The sequence below is a fragment of the Phacochoerus africanus genome, chromosome 1 (genome assembly GCF_016906955.1).
Source record: "Phacochoerus africanus isolate WHEZ1 chromosome 1, ROS_Pafr_v1, whole genome shotgun sequence".
NCBI lineage: Eukaryota > Metazoa > Chordata > Mammalia > Artiodactyla > Suidae > Phacochoerus > Phacochoerus africanus.
In genome coordinates, this window is record NC_062544.1 from 270,562,408 (window position 1) to 270,581,680 (window position 19,273).

General features: G+C 44.3%; 1 protein-coding gene across 2 annotated transcripts in view; it reads right to left on the reverse strand.

Moving 5' to 3' along the window:
• ADAMTS5 (ADAM metallopeptidase with thrombospondin type 1 motif 5) overlaps positions 1–12,626 on the reverse strand; it is a 66,968-nt gene extending 54,342 nt beyond the window's left edge. For both annotated transcript variants that reach the window (XM_047795137.1, XM_047795129.1), the window contains exon 1: positions 11,290–12,626. In XM_047795137.1, coding sequence (XP_047651093.1) covers positions 11,290–12,390 — 1,101 coding nt within the window. In that variant the 5' untranslated portion in view covers positions 12,391–12,626. The remainder of the gene's footprint in view (positions 1–11,289) is intronic.
• Between the last annotated feature and the right edge of the window lie 6,647 nt (positions 12,627–19,273).

The following is a 19,273-nucleotide window of genomic DNA, read 5'->3' on the forward strand; positions in this document are numbered from 1 at the left end:
ACCTACTCTGTGTCAAACTCTTCTCTTTTCTATTTTGCTGTATACAAGTCCAGCCAAGGTGACGTATTTAAAAGATATACCCAACCATCCCCCAGGACATTTTCAGGTCCTGGTTGTGTTCCATATATTATGAGATCCCAGCTGTGATGAAGTTCACTGTGGCCGCCATGTTATTATAGCTTCAGCCAGTGGAACTCTCAGCCAAGAAGCTCTTGTGGATCAAGTCACCCTACCAACAATAGCCTACCAAAGTCTCCTGTGTATCCTCTTATGTCATCCCAAGGGAACTCAAATTACAGCTGTTGAGAACAAATTAGTAGTTTTTAAAATTGAAATTGGAACACACTTTTGCATAACAATCGGTCTTTGAGATAATTATATAGTAAAATACATGTTTTAATCCATTCCCCCACCCCCAATCGTTTCAGTAGTCTTTAGACCCAGGTCATAGTTTAAGCGAATTGCCGGCCACTGTCAGTTATTTCTGCACATGTATATATTTTTAAACTGAGATTTATGTTTATCTTCACAATTTGGGGTTTGTTATCTTCAGATAAAAAAAAAAAATCTAAGAATTGTTTCTCCTTACTCCTTACTTCACTAATAAGCTCAGATGAAGAGCCACAGCTAATGGAAATGGCCTTCCTGTTCTGAACAGGGTTTAATGTAGATTCTTAATCTCTCTCTGTTGACTGGTAATCAATTGCTCATTAGAGGCCATCAACCCTCCTTGTCATCTGTGAATTGCATTAAATGCATTTGGCCCTTTGCCAAGGAAATATGTACATGTGACAAATAATGAACTGAAGCTTTTTTTTGTAATCATACTGATTAAACCCCTTGACTACATAGCCACCGTCTTTATTTTTGTAACTGTAATTATGTGAACTGGCAACCTTTCCCTTTCACTCATCTAATTTCAAACCCTGGCAGCCTAGTTATGGTTTCCTCCTCAAGATTTACAACGAATGCTTGTATTTCTTTGTGATCCAATACTCACCCTAATGCATTAAAATTCAACTTGTGCATCCAATTATTATCAGCACTGTACATCACATTCATTTCTGTTTTCTGATGGTGACTTTTTTTTTTTTTTGTCTTTTTGCTATCTCTTTGGGCCGCTCCCGCGGCATATGGAGATTCCCAGGCTAGGGGTTGAATCGGAGCTGTAGCCACCGGCCTACGCCAGAGCCACAGCAACGCGGGATCCAAGCCACGTCTGCAACCTACACCACAGCTCACGGCAACGCCGGATCTTTAACCCACTGAGCAAGGGCAGGGACCGAACCCTCAACCTCATGGTTCCCAGTCGGATTCGTTAACCACTGCGCCACGACGGGAACTCCTGATGGTGACTTTTTAAAAAAAATTCAGAGTAAAGAGTAAGGATATGATTGGGGCAAAAGCAACATCTACCTATCTATCATCTATATCGTCTGGATCTGAAGGCAGGGGATACTAAAGAAACGGAAATCACATAGAGGATCCACATAAGAGAAAATGAACTAAAATTTTCTGACAAGAATTTTTCTGCTTATTGTAAATCTGAAGGTAAGTTAATGTCTTTGTTATGTTAAAGATGGTTCTTTTCAGAGTTCCCATCATGGCTCAGTGGTTAACAAATCTGACTAGGAACCATGAGGTTGCAGGTTCGATCCCTGCCTTGCTCCGTGGGTTAAGGATCCGACGTTGCCATGAGCTGTGGTGTAGGTGGCAGATGCGGCTCAGATCCCGCGTTGCTGTGGCTCTGGTGTAGGCCGGTGGCTCCAGCTCCGATTTGACCCCTAGCCTGGGAACTTCCATATGCCACGGGAGCGGCCCAAGAAATCACAAAAAAAATAAAAAAATAAGATGGTTCTTTTCATGCAGGACCAGTTCATTATCAGATATTGATATCCTGTAGGCAATAATAGTGCAGACAACAATGCACTGGAAGGTTCAGTAAAATGTTAGAGTTGCAAGAGCTTGCAGAGATTTAACTGGTGGGCTTATAAACGTATGGTCCTGGTCAGGAGACAGAACTGGGAGGACATCGTATCCAAAATAAAACAGAGATGGGGTCCCTTGGTGGCTCAGCGGTTAACGAACCTGACTAGGATCCATGAGGATGCGGGTTTGATCCCTGCATTGCACATCTAAGATCTGGCCTTGCTGTGGCTGTGGCGTAAGCTGGCAGCTCCGATTTGACTCCTAGCCTAGGAACTTCCATATGCTGCAGGTGCGGCCCTAAAATAGAAAATAAATAAATAAATAAATAAATGAATAGAGCAGAGATGGTCAGCAAGACCAGTGATGACTTGACATAAAGCTCGTTGACTTGGTGACTAAGAATCACGAATATGGCAATATCTGTGATTTATTGTGGAATTTAGAAGGACTCCTAGTACCCCAGACTTATTCTTGTGGATGAAGTGGGGGCCAGGGGGCACTATGTTGAGAAGCAGGTGTCCAGAAGCTGGTACAACTGGGAAAATCCCAGTGGTTGGTACTGGGTGGAGGATATGAACAAAGACTCGGATGTGCAAAGTGGAAGGCATAACAGAAGCTGCAGCATTTCTAGTCTTGACTAGACTGGTCCCTCATGGAACATAAATGTGCTGAAACAGGAAGGCTGATAAGAGCAGCTATAATCACAACTGCAGCAACAGCAGCCAAAATGAAGAGTACCTCATACAAGAGAATCTTGTACTGGCACACGGTACCGGCACCTTTTGTTTCTATAGATATTACCACCTGGTAAAGACAAGCCTGGAGCTCCAAGGAAGGCCAGAGAAGAGGATTTAACCAGCCTTGGATGTCAATCTATCTGTCCATCCAATTCCTAGTGAATAGGGATTAGTGATAAAAGAATCTGGTGTGGTACCTATTTCGGCCATCAGTACTAAACAAAATACACTTATTCATCATAATTCCTATCTGTCTATGGATCTGATTCTTGAGGTGTCATTTGCCTTTTTGGCTACCTAAACACCAGTCCCCAATAACAGCAGTCTTGCTTTGGATCCGAGCAGAGACTACATTAATTGGGTCTATTAGGCTGACCATTACAATGATCCCTGCTATGCAACCTCTGTCCATGCTTCTTGATACAACTAGGTGACACCAAATACCCAGAGCTCTGCTGGATTAGGGGCCAAGGTATCCAGGTACATTTATTCCCAAAACAATGATTGTGTGCCCACAATCTGCCAGACACTGTGCTAAGTGCTGACAATGTAGGGCATAAATGAAATAGGATCTGGTCTTGACCCTGCAGAAATGTCATGATCTAGTGAACACAACAAGACACATGAAGAGGGGAGCAGGTTGAAGAGACTGTCCAGGGAGCGCAGAAGAGGAATTGCTGAGCTCTTCTCCTTCGGGAGACCCATAAAAGCATCTCAGAGGTAACCCACTGGACCTTGAGTGATGAAAAGAAGTTTGACAGTGTAGAGGAAGGGTATTCAAAAAAAGAAAGACTAGGAGTTTCCATTGTAGCTCAGTGGTAATGAACCCGACTAGTATCAATAATGACGAGGTCTGGATCCCTGGCCCTGCTTGGTGCATTAAGGATTTGCCGTTGCCATGAGCTGTGGTGTAGGTCACAGATGCGGCTTGGCTCTTGTGTTGTTGTGGCTGTGGCAGGCAGCTAGAGCTCCGATTCAACCCCTAATCTGGGAACTTCCATATGTTGTGGGTGCAGCCCTTAAAAGACAAAAAAAAAAAAAAAAGACTCATGAATATATCAGCGGATGGGATGGGATTCTGTCTTGGAAATGACAGCATTGCTGTGACCAGAATACAGGATGGACCTTGGGGATGATGAACAGGGGAAGCTGAAAAGGTAATCTGATCTCAGAGTTCCAAGGCAGGAAACTTTCTCTGATATATATGAGGCAAGAAGAAAGGGAAGGAAAGATGGCGTGAGTTGGGGATTGAGAGCAACAGATGCTCAGAAAAGCCATTTTGGTTAATGGGAGTGGAAGCTGATTAGAGATGGTACAGGGAAGGTAGGTTGCTTTAAATTCCATGCCATTCGTAAGAATCAGTGCATGAGTCATTTATATGCTCTGAGACAAAGTCACTTCATTAAGGGCATAGGGAGTTTGGACCCTGGGGTCTCCAGGGTTTGTTCCAGTTACACAGGTGTTGGGATTAAGGGAAAACACTTCAACATACAGAGGGAGAAATTAAAGCTTTGGGGAAATTAGTATTCAAAATCACAACAGTGAGACTGGTGAAGATGCGATTCAAATCTATATATAAACACTCAATTCCTGAACGTACCCCACTGTGGTGCTAAGTCATCACCTATGTCTTCCTCGACATTACTTGTATCTTTTACGTTCATAATCTGTACGTGGTCAAGCAAGTTCTGTTTTTTACAACAAATAACACAGCACAGCCTTTATCTCTTTGCTATGTTTGGCGAAACTCAATAATCTAGAGACACAGTAGATACAAAATTCACTGATACTTCAGAAAACAGGAAATTGGAAGTGATGGATAAGAAACCTGGTGATATCATTAACTTGCCTGATGCATTTGATCAGCCACTCTAGGTCACTGACTTCATCTACCAAATGTCTCATGTAGCTGTCTTCTCTTTCTCATTCTTTCCATTGTTCCTTCCTGCCTGGACCATCCTCTAAGGCTTCTAAATGGTTCTTGGGTCTCCAGTAAGTTCCTAGCTATATGCTGCAGTCAGTTACCTTTTGGAGCCTAGATTTGATAAGATTCCTCAATTCCTCCCAAACTTACCAACCTTAGCCTGGCATTTAAAACCTTGCACAATGCAACCCAGGCTTCTGTGTCAGCCTTCACTGCAGCTGCATGATCCATTCTGTCCACTCTTTCCTGCACATCTCACCAACACTGTGGCCTCAAACCTCAGCCCCAATATTCCTCCTGCTGGAAAAAATTAATTTATTCATATCCACTTCTTTTGAACACTTATTGACTGCCTCCATATTTCTAAAGCCACTGCTTTAGTTTAGACCATCTAGAGTGTCTCCTTGAAGATGAATGAAATAGCCTCTAAAGACTCTCCCAAGATCCAGCCCAACTACTTAAGCTAGAAGCCTCATTAAAAAACACATCTCTCTGGAGTTCCCATTGTGGCTCAGTGGTTAACAAATCTGACTAGGAACCATGAGGTTGCGGGTTTGATCCCTGGCCTTGCTCAGTGGGTTCAGGATCCTGTGTTGCCGTGAGCTGTAGCGCAGGTTGCAGACGCTGCTCGGATCCTGTGTTGCTGTGGCTCTGGTGTAGGCCGGTGGCTACAGCTCTGATTCAACCCCTAGCCTGGGAACCTCCATATGCCACGGGAGCGGCCCAAGAAAATGGCAAAAAGACAAGGAAAAAACAAAAAACCCTCACATCTTTGGAGTTCCTGTTGTGGCTCAGCAGCTTAAGGACCTGGCATTGTCTCTGTAGGGATGCAGGTTTGATCCCTGGCCTGGCTCAGCAGGTTAAGGATCTGGCGTTGACTGCAGCATAGGTAGCAGATGTGGCTTGGATCCAGCTGGTACACCTCTGGTCATTGCTGATTTCCTTCTGATGTTCTTTCCATAGATTCCCATTGACTTGAATTTATAATTTAAACTCTTTATGTTATAGACTGAATTGTGTTCCCCACCTCTGTTTAAATTCATTTGTTGAAGCCTTAATCGCCAATGTGGCTATTTTTGGAGATAGGGTCTATCAAGAGGGGGGTAATTAAGGTTAAATAAAATCATAAGGGTGGGGCTCTGATCTAATAGGATCAGTGTCCCTTTAAGAAGAGATTCCAGAAAACTCTCTCTCTCACCCTTGCCCCCTCAAATCCACCAAGTAAGCACAAGGTGAGAAGGTAACCATCTATAAGCTAGGAAGAGACTTCTTCCCAGAAACCAAATAGGCTGAAACTTTGATATTGAACTTCCCAACTTCCAGTATTAAGAAAGAGTTTTTCTGCTGTTAAAACCAACCAGTCTATGGTATTTTGTTATGGTAGCCCAGGAAGACTAATACACATAGCATACAATTTCTTCTGTAAGCTGGTGGTGACCTTCTTCTCTAGACATCTATCACCCTTCCACTGTCACATTGTTTGTCCTATCACACCCAGCCCTCTATATTTGCCTCTGGGCCACTGCGCATATTAGTTTGGTGTGTCTGCAATATCTATTTCTTCCTTATGGATCTACTAATTCTCTTCTTTCTTATGAATTGAATGCAGATGAGATAGGATACCTTCTAAAGTACTTCCAAGATATTAAATGACCACATCTATTAAAAAAAATCATCACACTACACGGCAATCATTCATTTCCTTGTCTATTTTCTGGAACACATTCTCAGGAAAGGGGCCACTTTTCAAACCTCTGAAATTCTCTTTGCCTATTGGAAACATATGGAATATTTGAATAATTTTGTTGTAATATTTTTATTTCAGAGACCACTAGACAGGACAACCTTCCCTCTCTGCCATTGGTCAGCTACTATTCTGAGAGTTGTATCTCTTTCTCTTTGTACGGATGTCCTTATCTGTCATATTATAATAATGTTACTATGGCTGCAGATTGTCGAAAGGATTAATTGTAAAATGGTTTACAGTGATGAATAAATAAAAGCTGGTTGAATCCACATCAAATCTATCCATTCTTCAAGGACAATTCAGTTCTACACTTACAATAAAACCTATTCTATATAAAGATCCAGAGGCAGAATTGACTGTTCCTTCCTCTTTCCTTCCATGGTCTTTGCTTATAGCTCAGTTACAGCATTTATTAGAGTTTTCCTAACATTAGAGTGATTTATGCATGTTTCTGCTTCCTCTCTTCTGGTGATAAGCCGAGGTGGGTAGGGACCAGATATTTCCCATCTCGTTGCCTTCCTCAATGGGCATTTTACACATAGGAGATGCTCAGAGGTATGTACTGAATGCGAGAAAAGAGAACAGTGAAATACGTCCTGTGTGCTGTGGTTTATTGTCTATGATCTTTAGATTTCACAGAATATTCTTAACAAATAATTACAATTAATATATATTTTACTTACATTATATTAGTTTCAAGTGTACACCATAATCACTCAATACACGTATATACTGCAAACTCATTGCCGCAGTAAATCTAGTTAGCATCCATCGCGACACATAGTCACAAATACTTTTCCTCATGATGCAAACTTTTAAGACCTACTCTCAAGCAGTTTTCAATTCACAGTTTATCTTTCACATGTCTTTAATGGACATGTGAAAGATTGCTGAACCTGCTCCCAATCTTCCCATTTCTGAGTTCTTTAGCCTTTTATTGATTAGAATTGACTTATCAGCTATGATTCCTTGATAAGGGTCTGCTTTCTTTTTTTTTTCTTTCTTGGGAAGTTCCTGGGCCAGGGTTCAAATCAGAGCTTCTGCTACTGGCCTACGCCACAGCTATGGCAACACCAGATCTGAGCCACATCTGCAATCTATACGGCAGCTTGCATCCTTAACCCACTGAGCTAGGCCAAGGATTGAATCAGCATCCTCCCAGAGACAATGTCATGTCCTTAACCTGCTGAGCCACAAAGGGGACTCCCGTAAGCGTTTGCTCTTGAATTTAAATGGGGTTTGAACTCAAATGTGTGACTGAATTAGTCAATCCAAGCAACAAGCAAATAGGAAAAAGCACATCATTCTCCCTCTTCCAAGCTTCACGTCTTCCTCTAGGGCTCCCGTTGTCATAACCTTGCAAGGAGCCCACTGGTAATGCTGGATGGAGTCCCCACCACATCATTATAAGGTAGAATATAATAGCAGTGAGGTATAAGCTGACAGACAATTGCCAGTTAACTGGTACACTGATGATGAATGAAAATCAATGAACCTTTCATATTGTATAGTCTCATAGCTGGCATAGCAGGTTGGTTTCAATCCAATGCTCCTAATCCTTGAAAAAAGTTACACTTTCATTAATGTTATGCAAGGATGAGGGAGGGTTAAATGACTTCCCATTTTGTTTGCAGGCAGGTAGGTGTTTTGTAGAAGAGGGTATCATCTACAAAGTGGGTTTGGGAGTTTGACTTTCAAGAAACTATTTTAAGAGAAAGAGGAAGCCAGGAATAAGAAAAGCTTTCTGGAAAGGAAACGTAAGTCCTGGGGAGATCGGATTTCTACTGTTTGATGGCACAAGTGGTGCGAATTCCATCTAAGTGCCACTGCAGAATGAAAATGGCTCCTATTGCAGAAAAGTGACTGGTGCTAAGTTTCTCTAATTAGAACAGCACCAAGTGCCGGGGTACAGTCCTGACAGAGAAGCCTGTTAGTTTGATAAATGAATTACTACCCCTATTCTGCTGACTCCTAGACGCAACTTTCAAGGTGGCCTTGACTGGCCAGTGGGAATGGAAAACACATCCTCACACATTTGCTTCATGCCTGCAAAACAAGCAATTTAGGAAAAGACATCTGGACACAGAATTTGAACAGTGCTTAGAGCCCATCAAAACATGGATGTGATGGCTTGGCATCTGGCTGCTAAGCAACGCACCTCTTATATTCAAAACAGAGTGTAAAAGGAGGATCCTGCTGCCAACTCTGGGTATTTCTCATTGAAAAAGAAAATAGCCATGAAAATTTTTCTGTAGCTTCATGGAACTAAAGATCTCAGATCATCTCTCTTAGAGCCCTCTTGATTTCCACATTCTGAAGTATTAGGTGAAGGTTACATTTTAAAGTACTCTCACATGAGTGCTGCATGAGTCTCAGCCCCGTAATTAAATGAGCCCTTTTAAATTAGGTGCATATATTCACAATAACATGCTTTTCACATATTTGGTTCTCATCAAGTTAGATGTATATGCCAGAGGGCCAGCCACAAACTCAATGAGATTCACTTTACTAAAAGTATGCTTCTGCTTGGCAAGGAGGTCAGGGAGCATTCATGTAAAATATCTTCCATGTGGAGACTAGTCTGAAAAATGAATGTTCTTATAATACTTAGCAAAATTAACATAGCTGTTAATCTATTTTCCCCTGGCTTTATCTATTTAAAAGGTACTGATATATTTCAGAGTTTGGAAAAAGGAATTGCTAACTACCCAAACAGAAAACAAATCCAGAAAAAGTACAGACAGATCATTTAGAAGCACTGACTAGTCTTCCTTTTTTTTTTTTTTTTTGTAAGAAGCAATTAGCAAAACTATGGGGGCATGAAGAAGGGAGTAATGGGGTCTGGTACTAATGTTCACTTATTTAAAAATAAACAGAATGTGCATTTGTATTTAAAAAGGAAAGTCAACCATTTAAATGTTCCAAGTGTTCGAAGTGAACACTTTGGAATAGTATGCCTACAAAAGTATTTTTTCCTCTGTCTTTAGAGGACTTCCTTCCATAAACTCTCTCTGAAGCCTCCTTCTTGGCAGCCTCTTGTGATGCAGCAAAGCAAGAAATCCAGACGTGGAAAGTTGCTTACAAGAAAAAAAAGAAAAAAAAAAAAAGACTTGGAAACCAAATAAGAAAGGGATAGTTTTACAGGAGAATTTCATTTCATATGGAAGGCTACAAAAGTGAATGTTCTTCCGTTCTAAAGATGAATGTTGTGCAGAAAAATTAAAGGATGGTTTCCAGGAGATCACTTAATGAAGAGAAAGATTTTCCATCTTGCAAAGCACCCTGTGCTGTCTGGCTCTCCCTAAACTGCTGCCCTCTGGTCTCTTTATTTACATGTGGTTTACATTTATGTCCACCCCATGAACCACAAGTGTTTCTCCACTCCAAATTTATCAACACTTTTCCTTCATACTAGGGGTGCCTTAGTAAAAATAGGAGAATTAGGTGGTGGAGCTGTGTTTCAGGATTCTGAAACCTCCTGCAAGCCATCACTGAATTTCCTGTCCTAGTTCTGGTTGTTCTCATTCAAACCATGATTTGGCATAATATTTCAAAGTTTCTAATCCTTCACCTATCCTGGATGGATCTCAAACACTTGAAGAATGAGCTTGAAAGTCCATTCTTGCCAGGCATCTGAGAGCATGACTTAAAACTGCCAATCAGAATAGAGCTATGAAAACAGAGGTTCTGAGCAGGACCACCTCAAAACAAAACTTTGTGTCCAAATGTCACATTTTGTGTCTGAATGTGGTGGTCTAGATAGACATCCTGCTCCTCCCAGAACCTCTGGGCCTATAAAGATCATTTCTTTCCCTTCCTGTAACCCTTTACCTTAAAAGAGGTCTATCCTAGGAAAACATTCTTCATGTCTTGACTCTTTGTCATACCTTTCCACACTGGGGCTTCAGAAACATATTCATCTAAAACCTAAACATGCAAGCTGGATGTAACACTTGACTGGCAGCGGTGGAGGACTCAAGCAGGGCTTGCTGCGCACTGGAGGATTAGGCAAAGGAGTTACTAAAGAACCTCCCAAGACTGGGTTTCTATATCCTCCTGGCCCTCTCAAAGCCTTCCATGCCAGGAACCAATATGCCATCAAGGTAGATATGTAAGAATTCCATCAGGAAGCCAGATTGAAAAAAGAGTCCTTTCTTTGGAAATTCTTCCCTTGACTTATTTCCCCAAAGGGCTTCAAGTAAGAAAGGTATGAACATTTACAAAGGAAAGTGGTAGATAAAGTTACTGCAATGAATGAACCATAGCCCTTTCCATTAGGTTGGACGAAGTTACATCTTTGGGCCCAGTGGAAAGCAGAAGAGCCCTAATTCAAAAGACAAACTTGCTTTCCCCCTTTTCCCATTTAACTAGGCACATTTCCCCCAAGCTCTCTAGCCCCACATTGTCATAGTAATACATAAAAGACACCATGTCTCAGTCTGGAGACATCTTCCCTGATTGATTGACTAAGCAGATCTTGGTCATTTAAGGCTTGAATTGGTTCTATTCTGAATATAGGAGCAGAATTGGAGGCTGGCTGGGTTTTCTTCAAGAAGCAGGTAAGCAAACTCATGGTCGCAGGCAGTCTGAGGGAGAAACCAGGCTGTCCGCAAAACTTTTTCTTTTTCTCTTTAGAGCCACGCCTGCTGCATATGGAAGTTCCCAGGCTAAGGGTCCAATCTAAGCTGCAGCTGCCAGCCACAGCCACAGCCACATCCATGGTGGGGCGGGGAGGAGGGGGGGATCCGTGAGCCGCACCTGTGACCTACACCACCGCTCACGCAATGCCGCATCCTTAAGCCACTCCGCAAGGTCAGGGATTGAACCGCCATCCTCATGGATGGATACTAGTCGGGTTGGTAAACCGCTGAGCCACAGTGGGGACTCCAAGACTGTCCCTCTGACCTACCTTCTTACATCAGGGCTTGAACCACTCACCAGGCTGGACCTACCTCCCGAGTAAACAGGATGGCCGCGTCGTAGTGCTCCTCGTGGTCATCCCCCAGCTGGTTGTGCTGGTGCTGCCACTTGCAAAAGTTCTTGAGGGTGGTGGCAGCGTTCTTGCTCACCTCCAGGGTCTTGTCCTTGTCTCCCAGTACCACCACCTTCACCACCGTCAGGCGGATGTGGTTCTCGATGCTGGCGTGGCTGTACAGGCGGTTAGCGATGGAAGCCAGGGTCAGGAGGTAATGCTGCAGCCCCCTCCCATACATCCGCGCCATGGACGCGTCAGCCACCAGGAGCAGCTCCACCTGGCGGGCCCGGGAGATGGAGCGGCGCCGCCTCCGCCACCACGTCTGTGGTCCCTGACTCCCATCCGACGAGGGAGCCTGGTCAGAGAGCTGTGGGGCCAGCGTCCAGCGTCGGTCCGGGCTGTTGTGCTGCGGGGGGCGCTCACGGGGCCGGGGCGGGGACCCCGGGGTCTCGCAGCTGGTGCGCGGAGGCAGGGCCTCAAAGCTGAAACCCTCGCGAGTGTAGACGTGCAGTATCCTCGCGGACCCATCCCCATACACACGCCCGGACTCGGCCTCAGACCAGGGCCAGCTCAGCAGCGGTTTCAAAGTGTAGCGCGCGTGCTTGACTGCGAAGAAGCCGCGGAGACCACCGCAGAGGTCAAAGACAGCCAGGGAGCGGGGACTGCCGTCCACCGTGCCCCGGTAGAAGCAGTGGCCCCGGTGGCGCCGGGTTGCACTCGGCCCGCCTCCTGCGGGCACAAAGCCAGCGGCGCCCACCGAATCATCCCGCTCTAGGTCCAGGAGGAACCTCCGGCCGCCCGCGTAGACGAGGTAGCCCACCTTGCCGCCGCCCGAGTAGAGCTGGTCGATGTTCTGCACAAGCCCGCGGCTTCTGCGCTGCGGCGCCAGGGGGTGCGGGTGGCCGCGAGGCTCTGCCGGCTCTTGCGCCTCCTCCCCCTGCCGCTGGCGGGGCTGTGAGGCCGCTGCAGCAGCCGGAGGCTGCCCGGCTTTATCCTGGGCAGGTGCCGCGGCGGGGCCGACCGCGACCAGGGGCAGATGGAGCGCGCACAGCAGCAGGGAAGCCCACCCGAGCAGCATAGTGCGCTGCCCTCGGGGAGGGGCTGCGCGATGGGGATGTTATGGGTATCTGTTATTCGCTCTGGAAGTTACCGGGGCGGGAGGTGGGGACACACATACACTTGCTTTCAAGGTTGAGTCAAGTGTCGGAGGGAAGGGAACCCGGCAGCAGCGCCAGTTTGTCCCGGCCGCACTGCCAGCATGCGAACTTTTCTTTGTTGCTTTGGAAAATGTTTGGATTCGTGCTCCAGAAAGAGAGGGGGGGGGGGGGGGGAAGAAAGAAAAGGGGGAAAAAAAAAAAAAAAAGCCGAGTTGTGAAGATGCAGCAAGTACGAGGAAAGGGGAAAAATCCAAATCCAAACCCAAACACAACCACGACCGATGCACCGAGGAAAGTAAGGAAGGTGCCGTGCACCGGGCGGGCAACTGGTGCGTGCTGCCTCCTGCCCCCTTGCTGCTCGGGACTCGCCGGCAGCGGAGGTTTCAAGCTCCAGAGCCCGCTTCCTTTCCTATTTTGTGGGTTTCCTTGACTCTACTGGAACCAGCAGCAAGGGAAGAAAGAGAAGAAAAAAAGCCATAAAAATTAAGGCAAAAATGCAAGGGGCGGCCTGCGGCGAGCCAGTGAAGCGGCGCGTCAGTGTCCCTTCGGATGCAGTGTCTTCCTGCCCGCCGTCATCCCCAGTCGGCCGCTGCGAGCGCGGAGAGCAGCGCGAGCGCTGTGAAGATGCGAGGAGGTGGAACAATGAATTTATAGCGGCATGCCATCCTGCAATGGCAATTTCAACAATTCGTCACTGCAAGCTGCCTCTTAAAGGGAGAGCTTCCCCCACCACTCCCACCCTTCCCGGTCCGCGCCTAATCAGATGGGGGAGGGCGGGCCAGAGGGGTGATCGAGGAAAGGGAGACCGCGGAGGAGGAAGGGACCCGGCGAGTTGGAAGGAGGGAGAAGGGAGGGAGCAAGGGCGAGGATGGGGGAAAGTATTTGAGTAAGAAAAACAGAAGATTTCCTTGGCCTCATTTAAAGCCACAGCGGCTCGGGGTTTGTCTGATATTTCACAACTAATCGGGTTGGCTAACCTCGGCTTACCTCATCTCCTGAAGGGGTGTTTTGGTGTGTTTTTAAAGTTACTGAGACATTTCAAGTCTCTCCCTGCCTCCTTCTCTCGTGCTTTTCTTTCCCTCGGTAGGAAGTTGCTGCCGCAAGTTTTTCCCCTTTGCACGCTGGTGCGCTCCAGCCTCGCAGACTTGCATCCACCAGCCAAGGGCTTTCCGCTTCCCGCGCGCCCCCTTGCCCTGCGCTCCTCTTGCGTCCCGCCAGCCACACCGGGTTTCTTCCCTCCCCATTCCCGGTCTCTTAGCGCTGGGACGCACGCTGGGTTCGGGCTGCGGGTGACTAACTTCTCCCAGTCACCAGCAGAGGGGCCGGACAGCTGGAGAGCCGCGGGCGCTTCCTGGCGCGTCGCTCAGCCCTGAGGATTGCGGTGTCCCCGGACCGGGTCGCCGGAGGCCTGGGAACTCCGCGCCTTTGTGTGCGAGCCGCGGGCGCTCCCTCCTTTCACCAGCGAGCCTTTCAGCGGCGTCCGCAATCTGTCACTTAATCCCGGATGACTGGAACTTCCTTTGCTGCTTTAAGAAGCAAGGAGTTAACTCTTGAAAGGATTTGAGCTCATTTTAAAAATAAGATTAAGAAGAACTATGCCCACACTTTCTTCATCCTTCGGTTTAAATGATATTTAAATGATAAATAACTATATTTGTATTTACCTCCTAAAAAAAAAAAACACTCATCACCCTTGACCCTGAGCTAAAATCAACCTCAGAAATTCCTTTTAGGAGAAAAAAGGACGTTGGGGGGGGGGAGGGCACAATTTGGTGTTCATTAGTAAGTAAGTGGCATTGTTTACTGCTGCTTGGTTTTTCTCTCTCCTTTCCTCAAATTCTCCACTCAAACAGAAAAGAAAGGAAAACCAATTAACCACCACCGGTGATGGTTAGAAGGTCTACTCCAGAGGCAAGAACATCTGCCTTCCCATTACTCTTAGGCAAATGAGTGAATTAACACATCAGTGAAAAATGAATCCGCTGTAATTAGCACATTTCTGTCTGTCTTTTAATTTACCGGGTATGCATCCCAAGGATAGCAGGGGCACCTCTGTGCACCTTAAGCTGCTGGTGGTTTTTTGTATTCTTACTAATAAGACATCTGATCACTTTTTCAGGGAACAAGGAGGGTCCTGAATTGGCTTGAGATCCTCGGAGTAGCATGAAATTGGAGAGAATCCCAGAATTGGCCAGCAGTGGTGCCCACTGCCCTGTGCTGGAAGCACCCCCAGTGCATTTGGGAGGACAGGTGAAGTGTAGTTTGAGGGTTAGTTCTCACGTATAAGTGAACTGGAGGATTCCGGGAGCCACCCATCAATGCCTAGTGGATTCTGAGATACCTCAAGATCTGGGAGGAATTTGCTATTGCTAAATGGCATTGCCTTTTGCACAACCCCTGTCTCTCAGGGGTCAATTGTCTAAGGCCAATACCACCTTGAATATTTAGAGGAACCAGAGGTGTTCAGGATCAGGAAATAGCAGAGGAGAACCTAGCTTCTTACAGGCTTCCTATGCCTTAGATAGCCTTCAACCCTTGTGCTGGCTATTCTCTTTTCAATGGTCATTGCCTTGTGCCTTTACATAGCATTTATTGTGTTGTTATTGTTATTACTAATCATTATCAACCTCAGTAAAAAGTAGCCCAATATTTGTCAATACCATACCATCTTTAAAACAACTTTGATATTTATGCATTTCATCATTGTTAATCTCAAAGGATCATTCTGATGGACAGGCATTTTAGATAACAGTGGTGTAAATTTACTCTAATTATTTGCATTCACAGACTTCTTATTTAGCATTTAAAAAAACTCCAACTGAATTTTCTTCTTAGGGACTATTTTTCTCCTCTCTCAAAAACACTGCATTTCTCGCATGAATCATGCTTCTGAAATTTAATGCCTTCAGTTTTAATGACATAATGATATTTGTACTCAGGTAGTTTATTCAAATGTTTAGAAATTTGTTGAAGAACAGGATAGAAACAGATTAAGCTCCCAATGTGAATATCAAGTACTAAATATAAATATAACCACACAATCACAAGGATAAGAACTAATGCAGCCTATAAATATAATGAGTAAATTCTTATATTTCCAGAAAATTTTGACTTGGACATCATTTTTTTTTTCTTCCTGTGGAAGTAAGTTGGGCACTTTAGGAAGTTCATTTGGTAATACTTTCCAAAATATTACCCTTGTGGATTAGATGAGTGTTCCAGAAATGTTCCATAGAAATTAATATCTGTCTGTACAAGGAAATCATTTGCACTGGATGAAAGTAGCTCAGGTTTTTATTTTCTTTTTAAAATAGAAAGATAAAATATATCAAAGTTCATGTTTAGGTGGACTAGTTGCTACTTCATTATTTCCTTCTTCCATGTAATCATTTTATTTGTGCATATTCAAGGAGAAGCTTCCATGGCATTTCTAGAGTATATGATCACAGCTGATACATAAGTTTACATTTCCCCAAAGAGACTTTCTGCTTCGGGATGTTACAAACTGGAAATTCTCTTGGAGGTAAGATAATCTAAGAGCAGAGACCAAAGTGACTTGCTTGTGGATGAAAGTCCTCTAGTGGCTGGCTCTTTCAAAACTTAAGTCCCTTCCCCTAATTTGATGCTCAATCCAAAACATCTCTTAAAATCCACCCACTGTAACTAATATCTGTCGAGGGCCCACTGCAACCCACTCTGGAGATTCTCTGGAGACATACAAAGATGAATAAGCCATGATTAATGTTCAGAGATGCTGACGGTTCAGAGATGGAGCCAACTGTACCAAGAGATACTTGGAATGCAAACTGGAAAATATAAATGTCGAGGGGGGGGGAAAGCAGGAGAGCAAACTTCTGTGGGTGCTGTGAACTGTGTATTTCCAGTACAGCTTCCTATGGCAGGAGCTATAGATCCTTGTAAGTCGTGTTTTCTCAAATTTCTGTTTGCTAAAGTGTCATTTCCTCCCCTTCCCCCATCTATGATTTTAATGCTGAGCGAGGAAATAACTGACAATAAAATGTTCCCCTCCAGCCAAACACCTGTTCCTTACCTCCCAAGTAGAGAGTCACCCTCTCTCAGCTCTGTAATAGTTTTCCTTTCCCACATCAGGATCCCTACCCTAGGGAGTTCCCTGGTGGCTCAGCAGGTTAAAGACCTAGCACTGTCACTGCTGTGGCTCAGGTCACTGCTTAGCCATGGTCTGGATCCCTGGCCCAGGAGCTTCTGCATGCCATGGGTGTGTGGCCAAAAGAAAATATATCCTTACCCTAGGTCTTTCTGTATTTTGAAGTCCCTTAGTATCATGTCCCTGAGTGGTAGGGTGGAGGATGCTGGGAGTGGAATAGCACCCCTGCTGCTTGAGACCCTATACGACTGTTTTAAAGTCAGCCTTGTCCTCAATGGCCATTCCTCTTGGCATATTCCAGTTCTCAGAAGACTTGCTTCAAAGCAAAAGCTTATTTTAGATACCTCATGTAAGTGCAATCATGTAGTATCTGTCCTTCTATGACTGGCTGATTTCACTTTGCAGATTGTCCTTCAGCTTCATCCTTGTTGGCCACATCGAATAGTCAAGCTCATAAAGGCAAGAGTAGAATGATGGTTGCCAGGGTCTAGTGGAGGGGGACGTGGGAAGTTGCTCTTCAAGAGTATAAAGTTTCAGTTATGCGAGATGAATAAATTCTGGAGAGCGACTGTAAAACATCATGCCTATAGTTAACAATATTATATTGTATGCTTAAACATTTATGGAGGGTAGACTTCATGTTAAATATTCTTAACATAAAACAAAAGGAAAACCAAAGGTTACACTTTGGGAATAGGGAAGGGAGTGTATATACTACACCAGCTTTGATGTGAATCCTAAATTTTTAGAGGATGAAACTGTTAAACTATCCTTCTCTGTTTTCCTAGTCCCTCACCTCTCTCTATCTCTCCAACTCCTTCTATAACCCACAGAGTTGTATAGTGTTTCTTGCCACACCAGAGCATCGGCACAATCCCACGTACAGTAGCCACACAGCACACACCAGTATGTGCGAACACACTCCACCCTAACTTGGTTTCCTGTCTAGGTGGCACTGATGTGATGGGTGGGTAGAAAGTCCCCAGATAATAGGAACAGGGATTGTGCCAACTCTTCCTTTCTCCTTTGCAGAGAAAACTTTCTTGAGACCACTGTAGAGGTTTTTTTTTTTCCTACCATATTCCTGATAATACTCAAAACCATTTTCTCTGCTATCTGCCTAGGATATATTTACAGAAGAGTCTGTCTCTCGTGGTGGCTAACATATGCTTCAGAATCAGTTATACTTAATGTTATAAAAAATAAATTTGGGGAAAAACTAGATTTTCATTGTATGTAGAAATTTTATACAGTATAAAAGTCTTCAAATGAATAATGTACACCTGTATTATTTAAGACATACAGGTGCTATCTGTAAAGTAAAACCAACAAGTCTTTTTTTTTTTTAATTTTAATGTTGACCAGCTGTGAAATGTTGTTTTAGCTTTTCTCACACAATTATTCGCATACTACTTGTTTTATGAGTTACTCGAGTTCTTTTTTTTTCCTTTATTTTCCGGAAATCATTTCAAAAATCAAACCTTACTGGAAACACATGGAAAATCAGGAATTTCCAGCCTAGAGTAATTTGAAACCTTCGAGGTCTTTATTTTTTCCTCCGTGATGGCAAATTTAAGCAAAGATTTCAAATTACTTAATGACTAGTAGTTGCCATTGTAATTATAGTAGGTACGAAGTATTCCATAGTCCTACAAGCAGTTTGTTTGTTTGTTTGTTTGATAACAGGGTTACAACACCTTTTTCAAGCTCTACCACGTCACAGTCTTCACCATCTTTAACAAGTCAATCTCTCCTTGTTAAATGTATTTACCTTATTCTGGTCAGTAAAGTAAGAAGTGGAAGTTAGTCCAAAGGAAATCTACAGAGTATCATTTTTTCCTGACTGTCCATGGATGAATACACACCTCCTTAGCACACACCTTTCCTAGTCAGGTACTAGCAGGTGGAAGGAGCTGTTATCCTGGTTACTATCCTACATGAGGATAGGGGTTCAGGTAAAAGCATTGCTGTGCTTACCTAGTTTCTTCTGCTTTGGAGGTGTCACCTGACTTCCCAAGCCTAGACTCCCAGAGGAAAGAGGAAGTAATGCCGTCGTCACTCACTGACAAATAGAGACTTGTCACTCACAAATAGAGATTTTATTCTAAATCCCGGGAAGGAACCCTTTCCACGGCAATCACCATTAACTCTCCTTCTTTTCTCCTTCCAGCTGGACCATCCTGGACTTGTTGGAAACTCCCCTTTTACTACTACTGAAATACCCTAGGGTCTGAGAACAAGTTTGCTAGCCCTCACCTTCGAAAATATGAGCAGCAGGAAGAAAAGAAGAAATGGAATTTAATTGAATTACAGTTGAGGGGAATTAATCTTTGCCCACATTTGTCCCCAAAGCCAGACTCTCACTTTTGCTCCTCTTTTTTTCTCATTTTGGGATCCTCTTCCAATTCATCTATACCCTTTCCAGTCTAGGTAAATGATGAAGCAAGATTCCCCGTGTCCTTCAGGGATGTGGGGCATCACATTCTTTTGAGACCTGAGCTGAGTAGGAAAGAATGACAGTGTGGTGCTGTCACTCATGAAACTCAAAAACTTATGTTCAAAATCATCTTCTAAAAGGAAGATTACCATGTGATCCAGCAATCCCCCTTCTGGGCATATATCTGGAGAAAACTCTAATTCGAAAATATACGTGCACCCCAGTATTCACAGTAGCACTA